Consider the following 21,930-nt stretch of genomic DNA (forward strand, 5'->3'; position numbering starts at 1 on the left):
TATAATTGAGAATAATGGCTTGAAAGCCATGAATGTCTAGAATCTTGTGCGAAGTCTGATACATACTAGCTTGGTGGTCTTTACCAGTAACTCACCGAAAAAAAAAAAACAACAAGTTTTTTTCTCTGCTTTTAAAATGGGATCATCATAAAGGCTAACTATTTATTGAATGACAATAATGAACTTGTCCTTGTAGAAAAATCAGGCCTATAATTACTACCTAAACACTGTCCTATTAAAAAGGTTGTGATTTTATTCAGGTGGTTGTTGATCGGTGAAATTCCAATATATTCACATTTAATGAAATATAAATATTTGTAAGGATTATTTTCCATTACTAATATATACATTTAACTAACTGCTAACTACGCATTTTCAGAAAATTATGATGGACCTGACTGAAAAGAAACTATAAATCATTTGGACTTAGTACTTCTAAATTATTAATTAGTACTTTAATTATTCATATACTGAAAAGAAATATTTCTTAGAAACATAAAACTCAACTACCAATTTTCTTAGCAAACCCTTTCTTTATTGATGATATTAAAGCAGGATGAACAAAAATTCCGAGTCATTAGTTTTCTTAAGTAACACTAGATGATCATGTATCTAGAGTAGCTTTTATAATTAAATGAACCTTAAGAGTTTTGCTGAAACACTAAAGACAATACTGACCTTTACAAATATCTGATCCCTTTCTTGAAGTTGGTAGTTAAAAACAATGAGAAAAAATATATAAATCATTTACTAGCTATTTTGGAACCAGGAAAAAAATTAAACTACACTAAAAAAATTATCCTTTGTATTTCAGGCCCTCCAGGGAAACGAGGTAAGAGAGGCCGAAGAGGAGAATCTGGTAAGTCTGTCTTTCAGCTGCTCTGTGTCACTCATGTTCTGGTTAAGTTCCGACATCTGTTCTTCCTAATTAATGATAATATTGTCTTGTTGGAGGTTATATGTGTGTGTTTAAATCTTTCTCTGCTAGACCTAGTTTTTATTTGTTTATTTATTATTTTTTAATCTTCTCCTTATTTCTATCAAACTGTAAAAAGGAGAAGTTTGCAAAGTATTGTTAATTGCAGTTTAGTAACAATTGGTACCCATTTGAGGCTTATTTACTCGGTCAAGTTAAGTCTGTCCTTTCTATGTACAATGGAGTGTTTCTCAGCTGCACACGGTGTGATAGCATCACCCACGTTTCCATCTATATAGGTAGGTGGTCAGTCAATGCAGGTCCTTTGCAAAAACATCTGCCTTGGGACACTAGGGCACATGTCTTAGAAAGCTGTGTTGTTATTTTATCCAATTGGCACAATTTTGTCATGCTTTTACTCTCATCGTTTTCAAACTTTGGGAATGTTTTATCCTTCTTGTACAACCATGGAATTTTAGTGATGACAGGAGCCTTAGTAATCAATCTAGAATTTTCATTTTGTAGTTGAGGAAATGGAGGCCCATAGCAGTCAGGTGATTTGGCCAAGGCAGAACTTGAAACAGAACCAATTGTCCTGATTCCTACTTCAGGACATTCTTGCTTTCAGGCCAAATCCCTATATGTAAAACAAATCCCCAATGTAAAACAGAAAAGTCAAGTAAAATTTCTTTGAAACTGAGATGATCTGTATAAATGAGTTCACTTACTGTTTTTCTTTTTTTTTTTTTTTTTTTGGAAATGACCACATAAAGTCTTATCAGGCCATTAATTCTTCCATGCAAGATAAAGTAATTTAAGGTTGACTCTAGCATGCTATAAATTATTTTTCAGTATTTTCTCTAAGTATATATCAATATTAAAAATAATCAATTACTAAGTATTGAAACAGAAACATTAACCTATCAAGAGCTGATAGCAGATTAATGTGTGGTTTTTTTTCTTGCCTCATTTCCTCTTCCATTTTAAGAAAGATGTAAAAGTAAAAAGCATTTGTGAAAATTTATTAATTTGAGCAGTGTAGTTGTTTATTTTAAAGAGTGTTGTCAAAAGCTACCTTTAAAGCTCATTGAATCTAAATAATTGGAAACTTGTATAGGTATTCCTTCATAAAGTGCAAAGTTTTCTAATAGAGGATACTTTATAAATTTGTTTTGAGGAAAAAGAAATGATAAAACATTAGTGGAATCAAATAATCATAGAAATGATCTTTGATCTTTGTCAAAAGAAAGAGGATTATGGGGAAAAAGTGAAAAATTTATGCTTATACAAAGTTTCATAGAAAATAAAAGCCAATTTCCAACTTCCTAGCTACTTAGAACTGGTATTTTAATTGAGCATAATGGTGTGTGAAATATTTAAAATTGTCTTAGACTTTGCTTGTTTTGATTGTTTTAAAGAAACTTAGATAAATGTGAGGACCTAGTCTTTTATATATTTACAATATTGTTGAATAAAAAATTCTAAGGAAAAATAATAGGTACGTTTCTCATTTGGCTGTTTTATCAAACTCAAGAAGTTATATATCAATTCTCTATAACTGGTCTATCATAAATTACCAAATATTCTCATAATTCATACTTATCTAAACTTTTATAAATTAGTCTGTACTTAAGATATATGAACATCACAGTAATTCATAGACAGGCTTCAGGGAATCTAAAAATTACTTGAAATTTTATGTAAAATTTTGTGTGCAATTGTAAATTTTTCTGAAATGGTCTGAAAGGCTCCATGGTCTAAAAACGATTAACAATCAGTGAATTTTAAAAAACTTCCATGTCTATTATGTCATGCTGATGATTATGCTCATATCTTTTGTTTGATTTTAATATTTTGCATATTCACTAACTCCTCTCTCTCTCTTCTTCTCTCTCCACCTGCTCCCCCCATAGGTCCTCCTGTAAGTATGTTTGCTGCACTTTGGCTTGTTTGCATTTTTCAGGATCATGTATGTTAAAACTTTGTTAAAACACCAAAATATAGTCTCTATGTGTATTAGAAAAATATTACTGACCTTTTAAGAGTATACTTAAAGTGGCCGGGCGTGGTGGCTCACGCCTGTAATCCCAGCACTTTGGGAGGTTGAGGCGGGTGGATCATGAGGTCAAGAGATCGAGACCATCCTGGCTAACACAGTGAAACCCCATCTCTACTAAAAATACAAAAAATTAGCTGCGCGTATTGGTGGGCGCCTGTAGTCCCAGCTACTCGGGAGGCTGAGGCAGGAGAATGGCATGAACCCCGGAGGCGGAGCTTGCAGTGAGCCGAGATCGCACCACTGCACTCCAGCCTGGGCAAAAGAGAGAGACACCGTCTCAAAAAAAAAAAAAGAATATACTTAAAGTTTGGAAAATTATTTGTTAGATACACAATTTTGTGATCATGTGGTATGTTAGAATGCAATATGTGTCCATTTAAATTTGTTTTGAATTTTTTATTTCCATAGGTTATTGGGGAACAGGTGGTATTTGGTTACATGTTCTTTAGCAGTGATTTGTGAGATTTTAGTGCACCCATCATCACCTGAGCAGTATACACTTCACCCTATTTGTGGTCGTTTATCCCTCACCCCCTTCCCACCTTTTCCCCCGAGTCCCCAAAGTCCATTGTGTCATTCTTATGCCTTTGCATCCTCATAGCTTAGCTCCCACTTATGAGTGAGAACATATGATGAAAAACATTTATTTTTGATATGATCACACACCAATACCCTCGTGGGATTTTTGGATAACTTATGAAGCTTCTGATTTTAAATCCTTTTCCTGGAATTCTGAGGTTTCTTTTGCAAGCAAATCTCCAAGCTATTTCACACTTCTTTTTTCATCTGTTTAAACTTGTATCTGAAATATTTGCATTTGCCAGTCTACCAAATGTAGATGGCAACATGATCATGGAAATGATACCCCCAGTGAGCTTGGGCCAGTCCTCCCTCCTTAGGCAACACTCCCTTTGAAGTCTGTTGGAGTTTTGCCTGCATAAAGAACATGAGATGGAGTCCTTGGAGAGTTTCACTTTCTTTTTTCTTTCCTTGAGTAGGTCATAACTGCAGCATTCCAGTCTGCTTTGCACTCACAGGAACAGATTATCTTGTCAGCTCTGAGCTAGATGGGTTTTTGAGTAATATCCTGGATATCTGGGTCTGACCCCAGTGTTTATACTGTGCAGTGTGCATTTACGGTAGCAATGATCATTGGCCTTGAGATATTTTCTCATCCTGGATAGTCAGTTTGCTCCAAGGTTTGCAGACTCCACGTTGGCAACTTATCTAACAGGCCAGCATGGTCCAGGGACAGGGGCTTAGCATATACTTATTTACTTTATTCAGAGGAAACATTGGCTTCCAAATATCTTTTGCAGTCTTCCTGCCACGTTCAAGGATGGAACATTAATCATGTTAGAAATGACTTTGCTTCTGTAACTGACTTTCAGCTCTTGCTTAATGCTAGGCAGATGGCATGTTTTAGGTCTACAAGTCTTTACTTTTTGGCTTCATACTTAAGTCTCTTCATGTTAAGTAAGCAACAAACCACTACTACCCAGAGGAAACTCCTGAGGTTACGGCTGGAGTAGAGTGTTCAAGACTTCTTTCTTTTTGGAATCCACATTAGCTATGCCAAGATTTAACTAAAATCTCATTTCTGCCTTATGAATTCTTCAGGATTCTAGTACTTCTTCTTTGATTCCTCGAAAATTCAAGCAACCCTATAGCTCTTGCTTTCTTGAGGCCATCTGTTAGTCCAAATTTTCTACCTAAAGATGTCAATTGTTTCTCCTTTTCTTATTATATATAAATAAGAGGGAATTAGCATTAAGCCCCTAGTGTAAGGCAAGCAATATTCTAGGTACTTTACATGTACAATTTCATTTTATTCTCACACCAACCCTCTGATGTTACCATTCCTATTGTTCAGTGAGGAAACTGAGGCTCATAGAGGTTAATTACCAAAGGTCACACAGCTAGAGGATTTGCAAAGTTGAAATTCAATTAGATATGTCTGATTTCAAAACGATTCAGTTTACCACTTTATTCCATTCCTTATGAATTATAGTTGTGTTATAATATGGATCATTGTTACATGGGTTTGTCAGGCCATGGGTCAAATCATATTCCTTAATTAAAATAATCACATATAATATAAAATTATGGCCGAAACTGCAAAATGGCTAATCTATAAAACAAGTATTGATACTGTCCCACCTTTACTACATTTTAAAGAAGTTATAATATGTTTGGCAAACAGTATCAAATCCAAGAAATAAAGTATTATCATGAGTTTCCATACTGACTGGAAGATAATTCAAGTTGCTTATGTTTGATAAGATGATAAAACATTGATTGTACAAAAGAGAAAAAAAAACATTGACTGTGCTATCTTTACTAATACAATAGAACCCTACCATAGTACTTAGGACCAAATATCATGGGCTTCCTTGTGGGTAAAATACATTATGATGAAATCTTCTCGAGCCTCCAATTCCTAAATCTCCATGTATAATATCTAAAAAGTATCTGCCTTCTGTCAAATTTTGCTTTAGAGTAGGTGGCTTTATAACAAATTTCTGGCATATTTTTTATATCTGAGTAAATATTAATGAACAATGGGATTATTACAGTTAGATAAATTTATCAGCAATATGTTTATTTAGAGGCAATACCCAATTATTCACAATTTTAATTTCTAGGGACTATTCCTATTTTTACATCACCTTAATTTTATGTACAGTTAACCCTTGAACAATGTGGGGGTGAGAGGCACCAACCCTCTGCTCAGTGAGAAATCCACAGATAACTTCTGACTCCCCAAAAACTTTACTACCAATAACCTACTGTTGACAGAAAACCTTACCGATAACACAAATGGTTAATTAATATACATTTTATATGTTGTATGTATTACACACTGCATTCTTACAATAAGCTAGAGAAAAGATGTTATTTAGAAAATCACAGTGAAGAGAAAATACATTTACTATTCATTAAGTAGAAGTGGATCATCACAAAAGTCTTCATCTTCACTGTGTTCACATTGAATAGTCTGAGGAGGAGGAGGACAAAAAGGGGTTGGTCTTGTTATCGGCAGAGGAGGAGGAAAACTGGCATATAAGTGGACCAATGTGGTTCAAACCCATGCTGTTTAAGGTCAACTGTATATATTTTCCTTTCACTTTTTTGCCTGAACTAAAATCTTACAGTTTCTGTAATTTTATTTTTTAGAGAAATGTATTGTCCTACTTTGTATCTTTTAAAACATTATTCAACTATCTCCACAAGAGAGCTATCGAGGCATATATTGTCATCTTAATCACAGTTGCCCTTGCCTCCATTCTGCACTCTAAATACAAAGCACAAGATTGGTCTGAGGAGTTAATCTTGCTTCTGGTGAGCAATCCTTGGCACAGAACCTACATCAAGTAAATTTCTCAAACTTCCTACTGGCTCGTAGTTCCCATGGTGCTGTGGCTTCATGTGTACAGACAGATTAGAAAGTGTAACCTGGGGTCTTGATGTGTTTTTTGCTGTCATTCACTTTCACTTCATTGTGAAATGTGCTCCAATAGTGCAAGAGACATTTGGACACTGAGTAAAACAAACTAACTAACTAATAAAAAATCAGGTGGCCCAAGGGATAATGGCAGGTCTCACTGTAAGATTAAAAGAAACAAAAAAGAAAAGCATTGATGATAAAATTTAATTTGGCAACCATATATTTGCAACTTTACTTAGAATGTTTTGGAAAACTTGGATATATTCCACTAGAATTATGTGTGGATATATAACTATGTGTTTCTTTTGTCAGTTTTTGTAGTCTTGTATATTGAGATCATTTATAATTTAAACTTGAAATACAACTGGAATTAGATCCCGTGTATCAATTTATTCTCTAGGAAGCTTTCAGCTTATTACTCAGCCTTATCTATTTGGAGATATATATATATATATATATATTTATATACATACACACACACATACACTATCAGAGGAGTCTCTGCTAAAAATGGCTGCAACAGAGCAATTTTGTGATAATGCATATAATTTGTTTTTAAGTGAATATCAGATACTTTTTTCTATTTTCTTTCTCATAAAGGTAACACATATTAGAATATTGTTCTAATGGACTCTATGCATATGCTTTGAGCATCAAGCTCAGATATCACAACTGTATTTGCTAGAATGATTTGTCAGTCCATTGTATTATGTGACTATCAAATAGTACCTTCTATTTTGGATCACTTAAAAATAAGTTTGCACTTTAATAGGAAGCAGAGAGAGTTTGATCAAAATTTACAAAATGACTTTAGGGTTTTTAAATGGAGCAAATTTTACACCTAATTTTGATCTTTTTCAGAGTCAATAGTGGATGCAGTCTCTCTGTCTCTTTGTCCCAAAAAGAAGTGTTATTGTAATATTCACGGGTCACAGAATCAAGCAAGTCCTGTAACTATAGCCAGAAAAGAGCCAGGAGACCTTTTTTTTTTAAACAGGCTGTTTTATTTGTATCAGTCTATCAAGCCCTATAATTATGCTTGACTGACAGAGATATGATGTTATTGTTGGTCGTGTAGAACCCTCTGAGGTGTGAAATACGACTCTGTTGTCAGCCTGCTCTGTCCTGTCCACCTTTAACAATTGTCAACTCGGTTTGAACCCTAGAATCTTGTTGACAGATGAATGAAGCAGACTTGGCCAAGTTAAGCTTACAATGCTATTTCTGCCAATGTGGTAGATGAATTAGGAAAAGAAATCTCAGTAGAACTTTTAGATGAAAACCTCTGATACATTTACTTCATATTGAAAAAATGATAAGATTTTTAAGTCAAATTATGTCTTTTCCTGATATACTAATAACTACAATTTATAGCAGCTACCTACCATGTGTCACTTTACATACCAGTTCTCAGACCACCCCGTGACCTAGAGAGTTACTATACCTATTTTACAGAGGAGAAAGGTGAGGATTGGACCAGTCAAATAGTTTGCCCAAGGGTGCACATCCAGCAGGAGACAGAACTGAAATATGAACCCAGGTCTGTCCCTTTTCAAAGTCCCCCATATTTCTATAAGATGTTTTTCAGGCAAGTAAGGTTTAAGTGATACCACCCTCTTTGTAAGCATCTTCTTTGTTGTATCTTATCCTATCCTCATCGTGTATGGTTCATATTAAGCTGTTAGTTATTTATAGATCTTACATCTTATGCCTGCTTTTTTAAACTGCCAGTTACTCAAAACAAACTCGTAAATCATCTAATTATCATTTAACAGAAGCAAATCATGTGGAGGTATGAGCTTTGCCTCTTGAGTTAAGAAAACTAGGTATAAAATTTTCTTGAAGTTTTTCAGCAAATATTCCTGTAATTACTCCTTTTTATATTCCTAATTATTGTAATATTTAAAAATTTATATTTGGACTCAAAGTGTGTGCTTTTAAATGTGTAGTAACTGTATTTTTTCTATAATAACAGGGTATTATGATTATTGATGGAGGGAACAAACCATTTATCTTGTAGGAGGCAGTATGAGTGTAAAATACCAGCATAGCTAGATCAATTCAGTCATTATAACAGTCACCATAACGAACCAAAGAAGCAAAAGCCCAGAGAATTAATTTGCACTGAAAGACTGTTTGGGGGTAGAGTTTTAATAGAATGATCTCAGGCTGTCACTTGTCAAATGAACAACTCAGTTTGTTCATTTTGAGACCCTGCACACTGATTTGTCTTCTAGGACAGAAAGCAGAAAAAGAAAAAGAATATGACTATGAATGTGTACATAGAATAGATTCTCTAGTGTCTTTTCATGTCTTCTGTATTGAGTGGCTTGGGCTTCCATGTTTGTAGAGGGCACTGTGTTCAGTGGCAATCTGTTTTAATGCTTCCTCTGCTATTGTTTCTGTAGATGTAGTGCCAGGTTAAGCAGAAGTTTGGAATTCTGGAAGTGGCAACAATAAGGGGCAAAGAGCTGCAAATTGAGCTTAAATAAGGCTGTTAAAGTAAAAAAATGAAAAAAGTTAAAATTTTAAAAAGGAACAAGGAAGAAGAAATAGACATACAAAAATATTGACTTTTTTTTTTGCAACATTATTTTTTTCTTACGGTCTATTTCTGGATACTATCTGTTTTAGAATAACTTTAGCTGTTGTAACAGACGGACCTTAAGATGTTAGTGGCTTACTATAGTAAAAATTCATTTTTTATGCATAGTGATGGGCAAGGCTCCTTGTAGGAGCCCAGACTGATGGAGACTCTGCCATCTTTAACATGTGTGTTCCAAGGCTATCTTGGGCATGGATGCCCAGCCATAGATAAGGAAAGAGTGGAGGGTCAGATGGAAGGATTTTTTTGACCATTATTGGAAGTTTAGAATTTTATGATTTATATCTCTTCTGACCACATTCCTTTGGCAAGAGTCAAGTCACATGTTCATACCTAACTGCAAGAGAGGGAGAGAAATGTAGCTGTGGGCTCAGAGGGAAAAGTAAACAAATTTGGTGAACAGCCAGTCTCCACTGCCCTACATCTCCACTGTCCTACTGGAAATAATTCCTGAAGAAATAAAAAGAAGCAGAAATCATCAGAGAAACGTACATTGGTATATCACTTGGGAATAATGTGGTCTCAGTCTTGTAACATTTTAAAGAAGAACATTCATTAAAACTATTATCACTAGAAACCTAGAACAGAAAAAAAAATTAAAGGAAGAGGATTTAAAAAAATGGGTGACATAAAAGTTAAAGGGTGGTCTGTAAAAAGAGAAAGGTATTAATGGCAGGTCATGAGACCCAGGCCTTCCAGATTACTTCATAATCTCATTGATAGTGAGGACTTTTTATCTTTCAGTATTTCTCAAATCTTTAAGCACCTGTATTCATTGTTACGGCCTTCTCTTTCCTTGTACTGTTTCTCTTGCCATGGAGTGGCTTAGATCAACAGGTTTGGGTCCAGGGTAACCTCCTCAACTAGGCACAACTCTGGTTATGTGTCTGGTTTCATATTCCCAATAGTTTCAGGATAAAGTTTAATTTTTAGCAATGCTTCTGTGAAAAAAAAGTGACTAACACTTTTAGAGTCAGTTTCATGAGGCTTGAAGAGTGAGCCACTGCCATTCTTATGGTAGGAAACAGGATAACATTTTAAAAGTGAGAGTTTAGGACTGAATCCTTTCTCTCTCCAGGATACTTAATAGGTAAAATTGAATTTGTTTCTTTTCAAATTAAAAAATAAAAACCAAAACAGACAGTACAAGGCAGTCAAAATTTCTAAAAAGAAAATTCAAAAAGAATGCCTCGGTTTTAAAGTCTTTGCTATTAGTTGATGATTGGACACCTGTGTACCGTTCTAATGTCCAGTCTCCGAACAAATAGAGTGTCATGTCACTGCTTCCTGTTTGCTTTCTTATGACCAAATACTGAGTCATGTTGCTGAATTCCTAGGGCTGTCTGCCTAATGCAGACCTGTAAATATCTTATGGGACTAATTAGGGAAGTAACTATATGACTCTTGCAGGTTTGTGAGGCAATAACTAGCTATATTCAAGAAAGCCACTTGAAAATAAAGTGCTGTTAAAAAGCAGCTTAGACACATTTTGAATGTTAATATTTTGAACAAGGTCAGATGAGTGATTTGAATGATTATTGTTTCCTCATGAATGGCTAAACATTTAATAATCTTTGGCAGCATGTGATAAGAGAAGGGCTCAATGTTCCCATTCTTCCAAACTAGCTACGTAAAATGCTGTGATTCCTCTTATACAAAGGGTGGCTTCTGCATAATTCTAATTATGTGGACATCATGAAGCTGGCCTACATTTGGCCTAAGTTAACTAAGTGCTGTGTTTGGTCTTAACTGGGTCATGGACTATAATGTGGAAAGAATCCCCTTCTTTAGTCATTAAATAAGTTTTTGTTTCTGTTTTAGTGGAATTAAAAAGACATCAAGATGTGGAATCTAAAGTGTTCCAGGTTACCTAGATGTTCTTATGTTTTTAAAAATTATTAATGATATTTTTATCATACTTTTTGAAACAAGTTCTCATGCATCCTTAAGATTTGCATAGGGTTAAATGGAATAAAACATGCATCTTTTGTTACTTGCTAATATCTTTGGCCTCAAAGATATATACACATACAAGCAAATACGCACACATATCTCTAGTTCTTATTTCTGTGTAATTTTGAAAGAAGGTATTTCTGTATGGTCAAGGAAAGAAAAAAGGATGGAATATAGAATTTAGAGACAGGAGAGACTTTAAAGGATTGTTAATAATTAGTTCATAGAGTTATTTAAAAAGATAATGCATATTCACACACTGATTCATTCATCAAACTAATACTGAGTACTTAATATGTACCACACCCTCTGCTGTATGATGAGGATAAATGGCAAATAAGATGTGACTTTTGTCTTCAAGGTCCTTATCATCTAGAGAGGAAGAAAACAAAACAAAAACATAGCAATCTTGTGAGAGAAGTATGCTCAGGATATGCCAAGATGCAGTGGGAGGACAGTAGAGAATATAATCCAGATTTAGATGTGGAGGGCATCAGAAATGCCTCTGGATCTGAGATCAGTGAAGGACTTGTCTGGGTGAAAAATCGAAGTAGTGTGTATTTTCCAAGAGGTTAGCATTTTCAAAGCCTTTGGAACCCAAGAAAAAACTGGCATTTTGGGAAGTGGTGTATGAAATAAAGCTGAAATGTAAAGTTCAAGAAAGAGATTAGGAAGTAACTAGTAAAAATAGAGATCAGAGAAGGATGAGGCTATGGAGAACTTTACATGCCATTCCAAGTGGTTACCCTAAAAGTATGCAGTCTTAGAAGGGCTAAAGGAGCAGGGTGGCAGGGTCAGAGGAACATTTGAGAAGGCCGTTCTGCTAAAGGACAAGGAGGAGGACAAATGGGAAGAGAGAGATGATTAGGGTATTGTTGCAGCTAACTAGGGGGACATAAAATGGTCTGGAAAGAATGGTAGCAGGGGAGATGTAGAGACTGGGGCAGATTTAGGTGGCATTAATGAGGTAGGAATGACAGATGCGTGATGATGTAGGAATGAAGAGACAGAAGTGGAGGTGGCTCTCAGTCCTCATTCTGGCGAATCATAGTGAGGCCACTGAGATGGAGAATAAAGACGGAAGAGCAGACTTGGGTAGGGGTTGATGCTGAGGGCTTCATCTGAGAAACTGTTTCAAGGAAGAACTATAAGGTTGCTGGAGTAGACATGAGCAGTCACCCAGAGGAAGAAGGGAAGGATGAATCTCCAGTGGGTGCAGAGGGGGACACTGCAGGAGCAGCAACTCAAGAAAAGAAGCCTCTTATGGGAAGCAAAGATTTCTGTTTTGAACATTTGAGTTTGAGCTATTGGTAAGACAGCTAAGTAGAGATATTTATTGACTTTGAGAGCCACCAAACTCTTCTCATCGTGTCCAAAAATGCTCATTTGCTCAGGACTTTATTCTGTCTACACTGTATTGCTGGCATGATTGGAATGCACATGTTCCTGCAAAATGGCAAATAAGATAAAGACTAAAAAGAATCCATTGGGATTACCAATAAAAACAGCCATGGTGATTGTATCACTCAGGGTGCTCCAGAGAAACAGAACCATAGGGCATCTATAGAGGTATGGGGATTTATTTTATGGAATTGGCTCATGCGGTTGTGGGAACTGGTAAGTCTGAAATCTGTAGGGCAGGCCTGAAGGCTGGAACTCAGGCAAGATTTCTAAGTTATATCTTAAGATAGAATTCTTTCTTCTCCAGGAAACTTCAGTTTTTGTTCTTAAGGCCTTCAAATGATTGGATGAAGCCCTCCCGCATTATTGAGGGAAATCTGCTTTTCTTAGTGAACTGATGGTAAACATTAATCACATCCACAAAATATCTTCACAGCAACATCTAGACTAGTATTTGTTCAAACAACTGGGCACCGCAGCCTAGCCAAGTTGACACATCAAATTAACCATCACAGTGAGGTTGTAAACAGACACCTCTTCAAGTTCTACTTTTTCAGATCCTTACTGAACATGCACAGCTATACCTTCACACTTGTCTTTCATGGCTTTCTTCTCCTCTCTCTGTAATTCCTTCCTCCTTCTTTTATCCATTTCCTTGATTCAGCTTTCATATTCCATGTGCATAACCTTGTAACTTGGCAGTATTGTGTAAATATGCATGCCTGATTTGATAAGCTTTCCTGGCTAATAATAATATAATACATTTAATTGAAAGTAAGTCATCAAAAGCCCGTTCACATAGGTCATTTGATGCTACGACCCCATGAAGAAGGCAGGACTGATGAAATTGTGCTATTTTACTTTATAGCTGTCCGCAAGGGCTCAGAGAAGGAGAGTGACAGACTTAGGGCACACATGGCTGAGAAGTGACATGTGGGCCAGCTCTAAGCTGTGGAAGGCTTACATTTTATTTTTCTGTAGCAAATAAATACAGACCCACACACTTTTAGAGAAAAGTTACAAAAGAGTCTCTCTGCTACTGACACATGCGAGGATGAAACATTCCTGGAAAACTGGCATTTGGAACCTATGTAAAAGAAATTGATTGGTGCTAGCATTTCTGCTGCCCAGCAGAGGGGCTGGCCAAGGATTGAGGGTAGCACTAGTCAGGAGGGTTTTGAGAGGCAGCCAGAGTAGGCTGCGCTGCAGACCATGCCAGACAGCCTCAATGTGTGCTCCCCTCCTCCTGGCTTTGGATCCATCATACCTCACTGTGTTCTGTGGAGGAAGAGGAGAGTGGAGATAGAAGAGCTAAAGAATCCATGCAAAGTGGCCGAGTCACCACTTCCATTAATAAATGAAATCCATATTTGTGCAGCTAACCCATGAGAAAGAAGGAGAGTATTTGGCAGGCAGAGTAGAAACCCAATCTGGAAACTACAAATTTAAAAACAATTATTTTATATTTTATATCACAAGCTTCCTTTTGGAGGCCTTTGTTTGCTACATCTGTGTTATGATGTTCTTCTGGGAGATGAAATGGAAGCATTCTAAGAGCTTTGTGCTGCCGAGAGCACAAGGATTTTATAGGACACATGAAAGCATACTTCTGTCCTGTACTGCAGACACGGTCTTTTATTCTGATATATAATTTCATTCAACTGTAGTAGACACACATACTTTGTCTCTTGATTTGCAGTTTGGGGAACAATTTCAACTTGCTCCCTTCCAGAGAGCATTATTAACAACCAGTTGGCATACAGTTCAGGCTTTTTCACAGGTGAGAGTGAAAATTGAAAGAGTGGATTAGAGAGTTCTCTGCAGGCATGCTGGATAATTTATCACCCTTCTGTGGTAATGGCTGAATGTATATATCTTTCACCATATGTAGCCTTCCATTTAGACTTCTAATCAATGGTGAAGAATAACAACTGGTTTTTAAAAACCATCCCTTGGAGTGGAACTAATCAGCTCGTGGTTTCCTTTCAGGTAGTCTGACCATTATTCAATATGCCCTATGTATATCCTTGGATAGGAAATGACCTAAACTTCCACTTCCAGTTATGTGGTTTATTTATCCTGATGCCCTCTCCACATCCACCCAACCCTCTACTTTGCATATTAAAGTTAAGCCTCTAATCGTTGAATCTTCATATCTGGAAAGCTGATCAGGAGTTGCCATTACAGACAAACTTACTTTGTACATTATATGGCATGAGTTGAAAAGAAACTATTATAGAATTCTTGTATTGTTTACTAGTTTGAAAGTCGTGTGAAAGATGAGAATTTATTCCTTTGTCTGACTAGATCCCCTGGGTTTTATTTGTTAAGAATGTTATTTTCCCACAGGCATTAGCTCCCTTGTTTAGAGGGGAAAAAAAAATCCTTTTTAAATCTTTAGTTTGGGCTGGGCATGGTAGCTCATACCCGTAATCCCAGCACTTTGGGAGGTCGAGGTGGGCGGATCATGAGGTCAGGAGATCAAGACCATCCTGGCTAGCACAGTGAAACCCTGTCTACTAAAAAATACAAAAAAGTAGCTGGGCACGGTGGCAGGTGCCTGTAGTCCCAGCTGCTCAGGAGACTGAGGCAAGAGAATGGCATGAACCCGGGAGGCGGAGCTTGCAGTGAGCCGAGATCACGCCACTGCACTCCAGCCTGGGTGACAGAGTGAGACTCCGTCTCAAATAAATAAATAAATAAATAAAAATAAAAATAAAAATAAAAATAAAAAAACATAAAAATCTTTAGTTTGGTGATATTAGTAGAGTTTAGGAGAAGAGAGTTTGAAGAGCATAAACAAACTGGTGGCAATTTTAGATCATTGGAACATTTTAAACAAAATGAAAAATTGCTTGACTTTGTATCAAATATCATAATTTATAAGGAATTCACTACGAAAATTGTATATTTCCTATAATACGAAGTTTCCTATGTGTAGATTTTAATGAAAACCACAAGGCAAATGAATTTGGATTGGGAAACCTCTTCCTATTCATCATTGAGAAGGAGAAGTTTTTATTTTGTCATTAAAAAGTATCCTTAAAAAGTAGGAACTTTCTTTCATTCCTGTTCATTTCTAGAATTCCAATACTGTCTAGAAATTCCAATAACTAAAATACCCCGGTCATTTCTAGGTTTCTATTCTGTTAAAAATAAATTTAAATAGAAAGTTTTTATTCTTATAAATTATTATTGGAAATTGATCTGTCTTCTCTCTCTTTATACTAACAGGAGCTCAAACTATTGCTCTTAAGTACTGTGACTTCCAAGATGTAACATACTTTGATACTTGCAATGATTTATAATACGCTTATTATTTTGTCAGTAAATTAGACTCCATGGACAATATAAGCATTCATTTTAGGAAGAGTTTGGTAACAGTTTATCAATGGTTTACATTAGAAGGTTTCTTGCTTGGGGACTGGAAGTCAGCATCATTTCAGATGTGCCTTTGTTGGCTGATAGTAGCTATGGCAGGTAGCATACTACTAAAATCAATATGATAAATCTCTTGAAAAAGGATACTTTTTCTATTACCTATATATTCTCACCTTGTCTCACCCTATGCTGGGTATGCTTTTAAATACTTTAGGATACCAAAAATGATATCCTACATTACAGGCCTTCAAACTTCTTACTTTTAAACTATAACCAAAATTAGCTAAATGTTGTTTGACTTTATCCATCAAGGCATCATATGAATCCCAGTAATATGAATATGTGTCCTTATATAAGATTTCAGTTCCCTGTCTAAACATCCAAATACAAAGCCCCATAGTGGAGTATTAAATTTTAATATTTGTCATTTATAAGATTTTAATTTATTTTAAAGAAATTTCAAAGTGATGCATATATAGAAATTGACCAAGATATTGACTTATCTTGTCAGAATTGTCTTGTAGCTCAAACTTTTCTGCTAAGTAGATAAAAAGAATCTTTCAGAAGGATATTTTCCTGAAATTTTATCTTCAAACCATGAAAAGTTTCAGAGTGCATAAAACATTAAATTTATAGAATTGATAAGAGTTAATAGAAAACTTAGAGATTGGGTCCAAGCTAGGTCTTCATTTTTTAAGTTAATGAACTGAAAGTGAAGCCCAAATAGGAATTTGAAGAGGGACCTTGTCACATGGACAGAACCACTCTGCAGTGATGAAAGTGGACACAATGAATTATGGTATACAGTATGTTGTTGTATCTAAATTAATTCATTTCTAAGGGAATATCTTTTTTAACACTCCATATATTTAAAAGTTCAATTCATCAAAGTCATCGTGCCATATCTGTTAAAAAGATTCATTTCTTGCTGAACTATAGCCAACAAAATTTCCAGAAATGACATTTTTCATAGTTTATTGTGTCCTCATTATCAAGGCAAAAACCACATCAAATGTGTTTCTTGAGTGACACTCAAGATGAATGAGAATGAGCATTCTGTTTCTGTATTTGGAGCTTTTAGTTTCTTGAGAATAATGAGAGCTTTTAGGTAAAGATGTTTTTCAGGTTTCAATACAACTACATTTTTGTTATTTAAATATTTGTGTGGTTAAGGAATGGAATAGTACTATCAAGGGAATCTATTTTCTTTTTTTTTTTTTTTTTATTATACTTTAGGGTTTTAGGGTACATGTGCACAATGTGCAGGTTTGTTACATATGTATCCGTGTGCCATGTTGATTTCCTGCACCCATTAACTCGTCACTTAGCATTAGGTGTATCTCCTAATGCTGTCCCTCCCCGCCCCCCCCACCCCACAACAGTCCCGGGAGCGTGATGTTCCCCTTCCTGTGTCCATGAGTTCTCATTGTTCAATTCCCACCTATGAGTGAGAACATGCGGTGTTTGGTTTTTTGTCCTTGCGATAGTTTACTGAGAATGATGTTTTCCAGTTTCATCCATGTCCCTACAAAGGACACGAACTCATCATTTTTTATGGCTGCATAGTATTCCATGGTGTATATGTGCCACATTTTCTTAATCCAGTCTATCGTTGTTGGACATTTGGGTTGGTTCCAACTCTTTGCTATTGTGAATAGTGCCGCAATAAACATACGTGTGCATGTGTCTTTATAGCAGCATGATTTATAGTCCTTTGGGTATATACCCAGTAATGGGATGGCTGGGTCAAATGGTATTTCTAGTTCTAGATCCCTGAGGAATCGCCACACTGACTTCCACAATGGTTGAACTAGTTTACAGTCCCACCAACAGTGTAAAAGTGTTCCTATTTCTCCACATCCTCTCCAGCACCTGTTGTTTCCTGATTTTTTAATGATGGCCATTCTAACTGGTGTGAGATGGTATCTCACTGTGGTTTTGATTTGCATTTCTCTGATGGCCAGTGATGAGGAGCATTTCTTCATGTGTTTTTTGGCTGCATAAATGTCTTCTTTTGAGAAGTGTCTGTTCATGTCCTCTGCCCACTTTTTGATGGGGTTGTTTGTTTTTTTCTTGTAAATTTGTTTGAGTTCATTGTAGATTCTGGATATTAGCCCTTTGTCAGATGAGTAGGTTGCAAAAATTTTCTCCCATTGTGTAGGTTGCCTGTTCACTCTGATGATAGTTTCTTTTGCGGTGCAGAAGCTCTTTAGTTTAATGAGATCCCATTTGTCGATTTTGGCTTTTGTTGCCATTGCTTTTGGTGTTTTAGACATGAAGTCTTTGCCCACGCCTATGTCCTGAATGGTATTGCCTAGGTTTTCTTGTAGGATTTTAATGGTTTTAGGTCTAACATATAAGTGTTTAATCCATCTTGAATTAATTTTTGTATAAGGTGTAAGGAAGGGATCCAGTTGCAGCTTTCTACATATGGCTAGCCAGTTTTCCCAGCACCATTTATTAAATAGGGAATCCTTTCCCCATTTCTTGTTTTTGTCAGGTTTGTCAAAGATCAGATAGTTGTAGCTATGCAGCATCATTTCTGAGGGCTCTGTTCTGTTCTATTGATCTATGTCTCTGTTGTGGTACTAGTACCATGCTGTTTTGGTTACTGTAGCCTTGTAGTATAGTTCAAAGTCAGGTAGCGTGATGCCTCCAGCTTTGTTCTTTTGGCTTAGGATTGACTTGGTGATGCGGGCTCTTTTTTGGTTCCATATGAACTTTAAAGTAGTTTTTTCCAATTCTGTGAAGAAAGTCATTGGTAGCTTGATGGGGATGGCATTGAATCTATAAATTACCTTGGGCAGTATGGCCATTTTCACGATATTGATTCTTCCAACCCATGAGCATGGAATGTTCTTCCATTTGTTTGTATCCTCTTTTATTTCATTGAGCAGTGGTTTGTAGTTCTCCTTGAAGAGGTCCTTCACATCCCTTGTAAGTTGGATTCCTAGGTATTTTATTCTCTTTGAAGCAATTGTGAATGGGAGTTCACTCATGATTTGGCTCTCTGTTTGTCTGTTATTGGTGTACAAGAATGCTTGTGATTTTTGTACAATAATTTTGTATCCTGAGACTTTGCTGAAGTTGCTAATCAGCTTAAGGAGATTTTGGGCTGAGACAATGGGGTTTTCTAGATATACAATCATGTCATCTGTAAACAGGGACAATTTGACTTCCTCTTTTCCTAATTGAATACCCTTTATTTCCTTCTCCTGCCTGATTGCTCTGGCCAGAACTTCCAGCACTATGTTAAATAGGAGCGGTGAGAGAGGGCATCCCTGTCTTGTGCCAGTTTTCAGAGGGAATGCTTCCAGTTTTTGCCCATTCAGTATGATATTGGCTGTGGGTTTGTGGTAGATAGCTCTTATTATTTTGAGATACGTCCCATCAATACCTAATTTATTGAGAGTTTTTAGCATGAAGGGTTGTTGAATTTTGTCAAAGGCCTTTTCTGCATCTATTGAGATAATCATGTGGTTTTTGTCTTTGGTTCTGTTTATATGCTGGATTACATTTATTGATTTGCGTATGTTGAACCAGCCTTGCATCCCAGGGATGAAGCCCACTTGATCATGGTGGATAAGCTTTTTGATGTGCTGCTGGATTCAGTTTGCCAGTATTTTATTGAGGATTTTTGCATCAATGTTCATCAAGGATATTGGTCTGAAATTCTCTTTTTTGGTTATGTCTCTGCCAGGTTTTGGTATCAGGACGATGCTGGCTTCGTAAAATGTGTTAGGGAGGATTCCCTCTTTTTCTATCGATTGGAATAGTTTCAGAAGGAATGGTACCAGTTCCTCCTTGTACCTCTGGTAGAATTCAGCTGTGAATCCATCAGGTCCTGGACTCTTTTTGGTTGGGAAGCTATTGATTATTGCCACAATTTCAGAACCTGTTATTGGTCTATTCAGAGATTCAACTTCTTCCTGGCTTAGTCTTGGGAGGGTGTATTTGTCGAGGAATTTATCCATTTCTTCTAGATTTTCTAGTTTATTTGCATAGAGGTGTTTGTAGTATTCTCTGATGGTAGATTGTATTTCTGTGGGATCGGTGGTGATATCCCCTTTTTCGTTTTTTATTGCATCTATTTGATTCTTCTCTCTTTTCTTCTTTATTAGTCTTGCTAGCGGTCCATCAATTTTGTTGATCTTTTCAAAAAAGCAGCTCCTGGATTCATTAATTTTTTGAAGGGTTTTTTGTGTCTCTATTTCCTTCAGTTCTGCTCTGATTTTAGTTATTTCTAGCCTTCTGCTAGCTTTTGAATGTGTTTGCTCTTGCTTTTCTAGTTCTTTTAATTGTGATGTTAGGGTGTGAATTTTGGATCTTTCCTGCTTTCTCTTGTGGGCATTTAGTGCTATAAATTTCCCTCTACACACTGCTTTGAACGTGTCCCAGAGATTCTGGTATGTTGTGTCTTTGTTCTCGTTGGTTTCAAAGAACATCTTTATTTCTGCCTTCATTTCATTATGTACCCAATAGTCATTCAGGAGCAGGTTGTTCAGTTTCCATGTAGTTGAGCGGTTTTGACTGAGTTTCTTAATCCTGAGTTCTAGTTTGATTGCACTGTGGTCTGAGAGACAGTTTGTTATAATCTCTGTTCTTTTACATTTGCTGAGAAGAGCTTTACTTCCAACTATGTGGTCAATTTTGGAATAGGTGTGGTGTGGTGCTGAAAAAAATGTATATTCTGTTGACTTGGGGTGGAGAGTTCTGTAGATGTCTATTAGGTCCACTTTATGTAGAGCTGAGGTCAATTCCTGGATATCCTTGTTAACTTTCTGTCTCGTTGATCTGTCTAATGCTGACAGTGGGGTGTTAAAATCTCCCATTATTATTGTGTGGGAGTTTAAGTCCCTTTGTAGGTCACTGAGGACTTGCTTTATGAATCTGGGTGCTCCTGTGTTGGGTGCATATATATTTAGGATAGTTAGCTCTTCTTGTTGAATTGATCCCTTTACCATTATGTAATGGCCTTCTTTGTCTCTTTTGATCTTTGTTGGTTTAAAGTCTATTTTATCAGAGACTAGGATTGCAACCCCTGCCTTTTTTTGATTCCCAGTTGCTTGATAGATCTTCCTCCATCCCTTTATTTTGAGTCTATGTGTGTCTCTGCACGTGAGATGGGTTTCCTGAATACAGCACACTGATGGGTCCTGACTCCTTATCCAGTTTGCCAGTCTGTGTCTTTTGATTGGAGCATTTAGCCCATTTGCATTTAACGTGAATATTGTTATGTGTGAATCTGATCCTGTCATTATGATGTTAGTTGGTTATTTTGCTCGTTAGTTGCTATAGTTTCTTCCTAGCCTCGATGGTCTTTACAATTTGGCATGTTTTTGCAGGGGCTGGTACCGGTTGTTCCTTTCCATGTTTAGTGCTTCCTTCAGGAGCTCTTTTAGGGCAGGCCTGGTGGTGACAAAATCACTCAGCGTTTGCTTGTTTGTAAAGTATTTTATTTCTCCTTCACTTATGAAGCTTAGTTTGGCTGGATATGAAATTCTGGGTTGAAAATTCTTTTCTTTAAGAATGTTGAATATCGGCCCCCACTCTCTTCTGGCTTGTAGAGTTTCTGCTGAGAGATCAGCTGTTAGTCTGATGGGCTTCCCTTTGTGGGTAACCCGACCTTTCTCTCTGGCTGCCCTTAACATTTTTTCCTTCATTTCAACTTTGGTGAATCTGACAATTATGTGTCTTGGAGTTGCCCTTCTCGAGGAGTATCTTTGTGGCATTCTCTGTATTTCCTGAATCTGAATGCTGGCCTGCCTTGCTAGATTGGGGAAGTTCTCCTGGATAATATCTTGCAGAGTGTTTTCCAACTTGGTTCCATTCTCCCCATCATTTTCAGGTACACCAATCAGACGTAGGTTTGGTCTTTTCACATAGTCCCAAATTTCTTAGAGGCTTTGTTCATTTCTTTTTATTCTTTTTTCTCTAAACTTCCCTTCTCTCTTCATTTCATTCATTTCATCTTCTATCAGCGATACCCTTTCTTCCAGTTGATCGCATCTGCTACTGAGGCTTCTGCATTCTTCGCGTAGTTCTCGAAACTTGGCTTTCAGCTCCATCAGCTCCTTTAAGCCCTTCTCTCCATTGGTTATTCTAGTTATCCATTCTTCTAATTTTTTTTCAAAGTTTTTAACTTCTTTGCTATTGTTTTGAATTTC

The 21,930-nt window shown here is 36.5% G+C and overlaps 1 protein-coding gene across 6 annotated transcripts in view; it reads left to right on the forward strand.

Moving 5' to 3' along the window:
• The window catches only part of COL25A1 (collagen type XXV alpha 1 chain), a 514,179-nt gene that overhangs the window by 253,019 nt on the left and 239,230 nt on the right, over nt 1-21,930 (forward strand). For 3 of the 6 annotated variants that reach the window (XM_063611091.1, XM_055296768.2, XM_055296769.2), the window contains exons 3-4: nt 815-859; nt 2,830-2,837. In XM_063611091.1, the coding sequence (XP_063467161.1) occupies nt 815-859; nt 2,830-2,837 (53 nt within the window). Of the gene's footprint in view, nt 1-814; nt 868-2,829; nt 2,838-21,930 lie in introns of all 6 variants that reach the window. The other 3 variants (XM_063611090.1, XM_063611088.1, XM_063611089.1) reach the window with 1 other exon arrangement.

This window comes from Symphalangus syndactylus, chromosome 10 (genome assembly GCF_028878055.3).
Source record: "Symphalangus syndactylus isolate Jambi chromosome 10, NHGRI_mSymSyn1-v2.1_pri, whole genome shotgun sequence".
NCBI classification, from domain to species: domain Eukaryota; kingdom Metazoa; phylum Chordata; class Mammalia; order Primates; family Hylobatidae; genus Symphalangus; species Symphalangus syndactylus.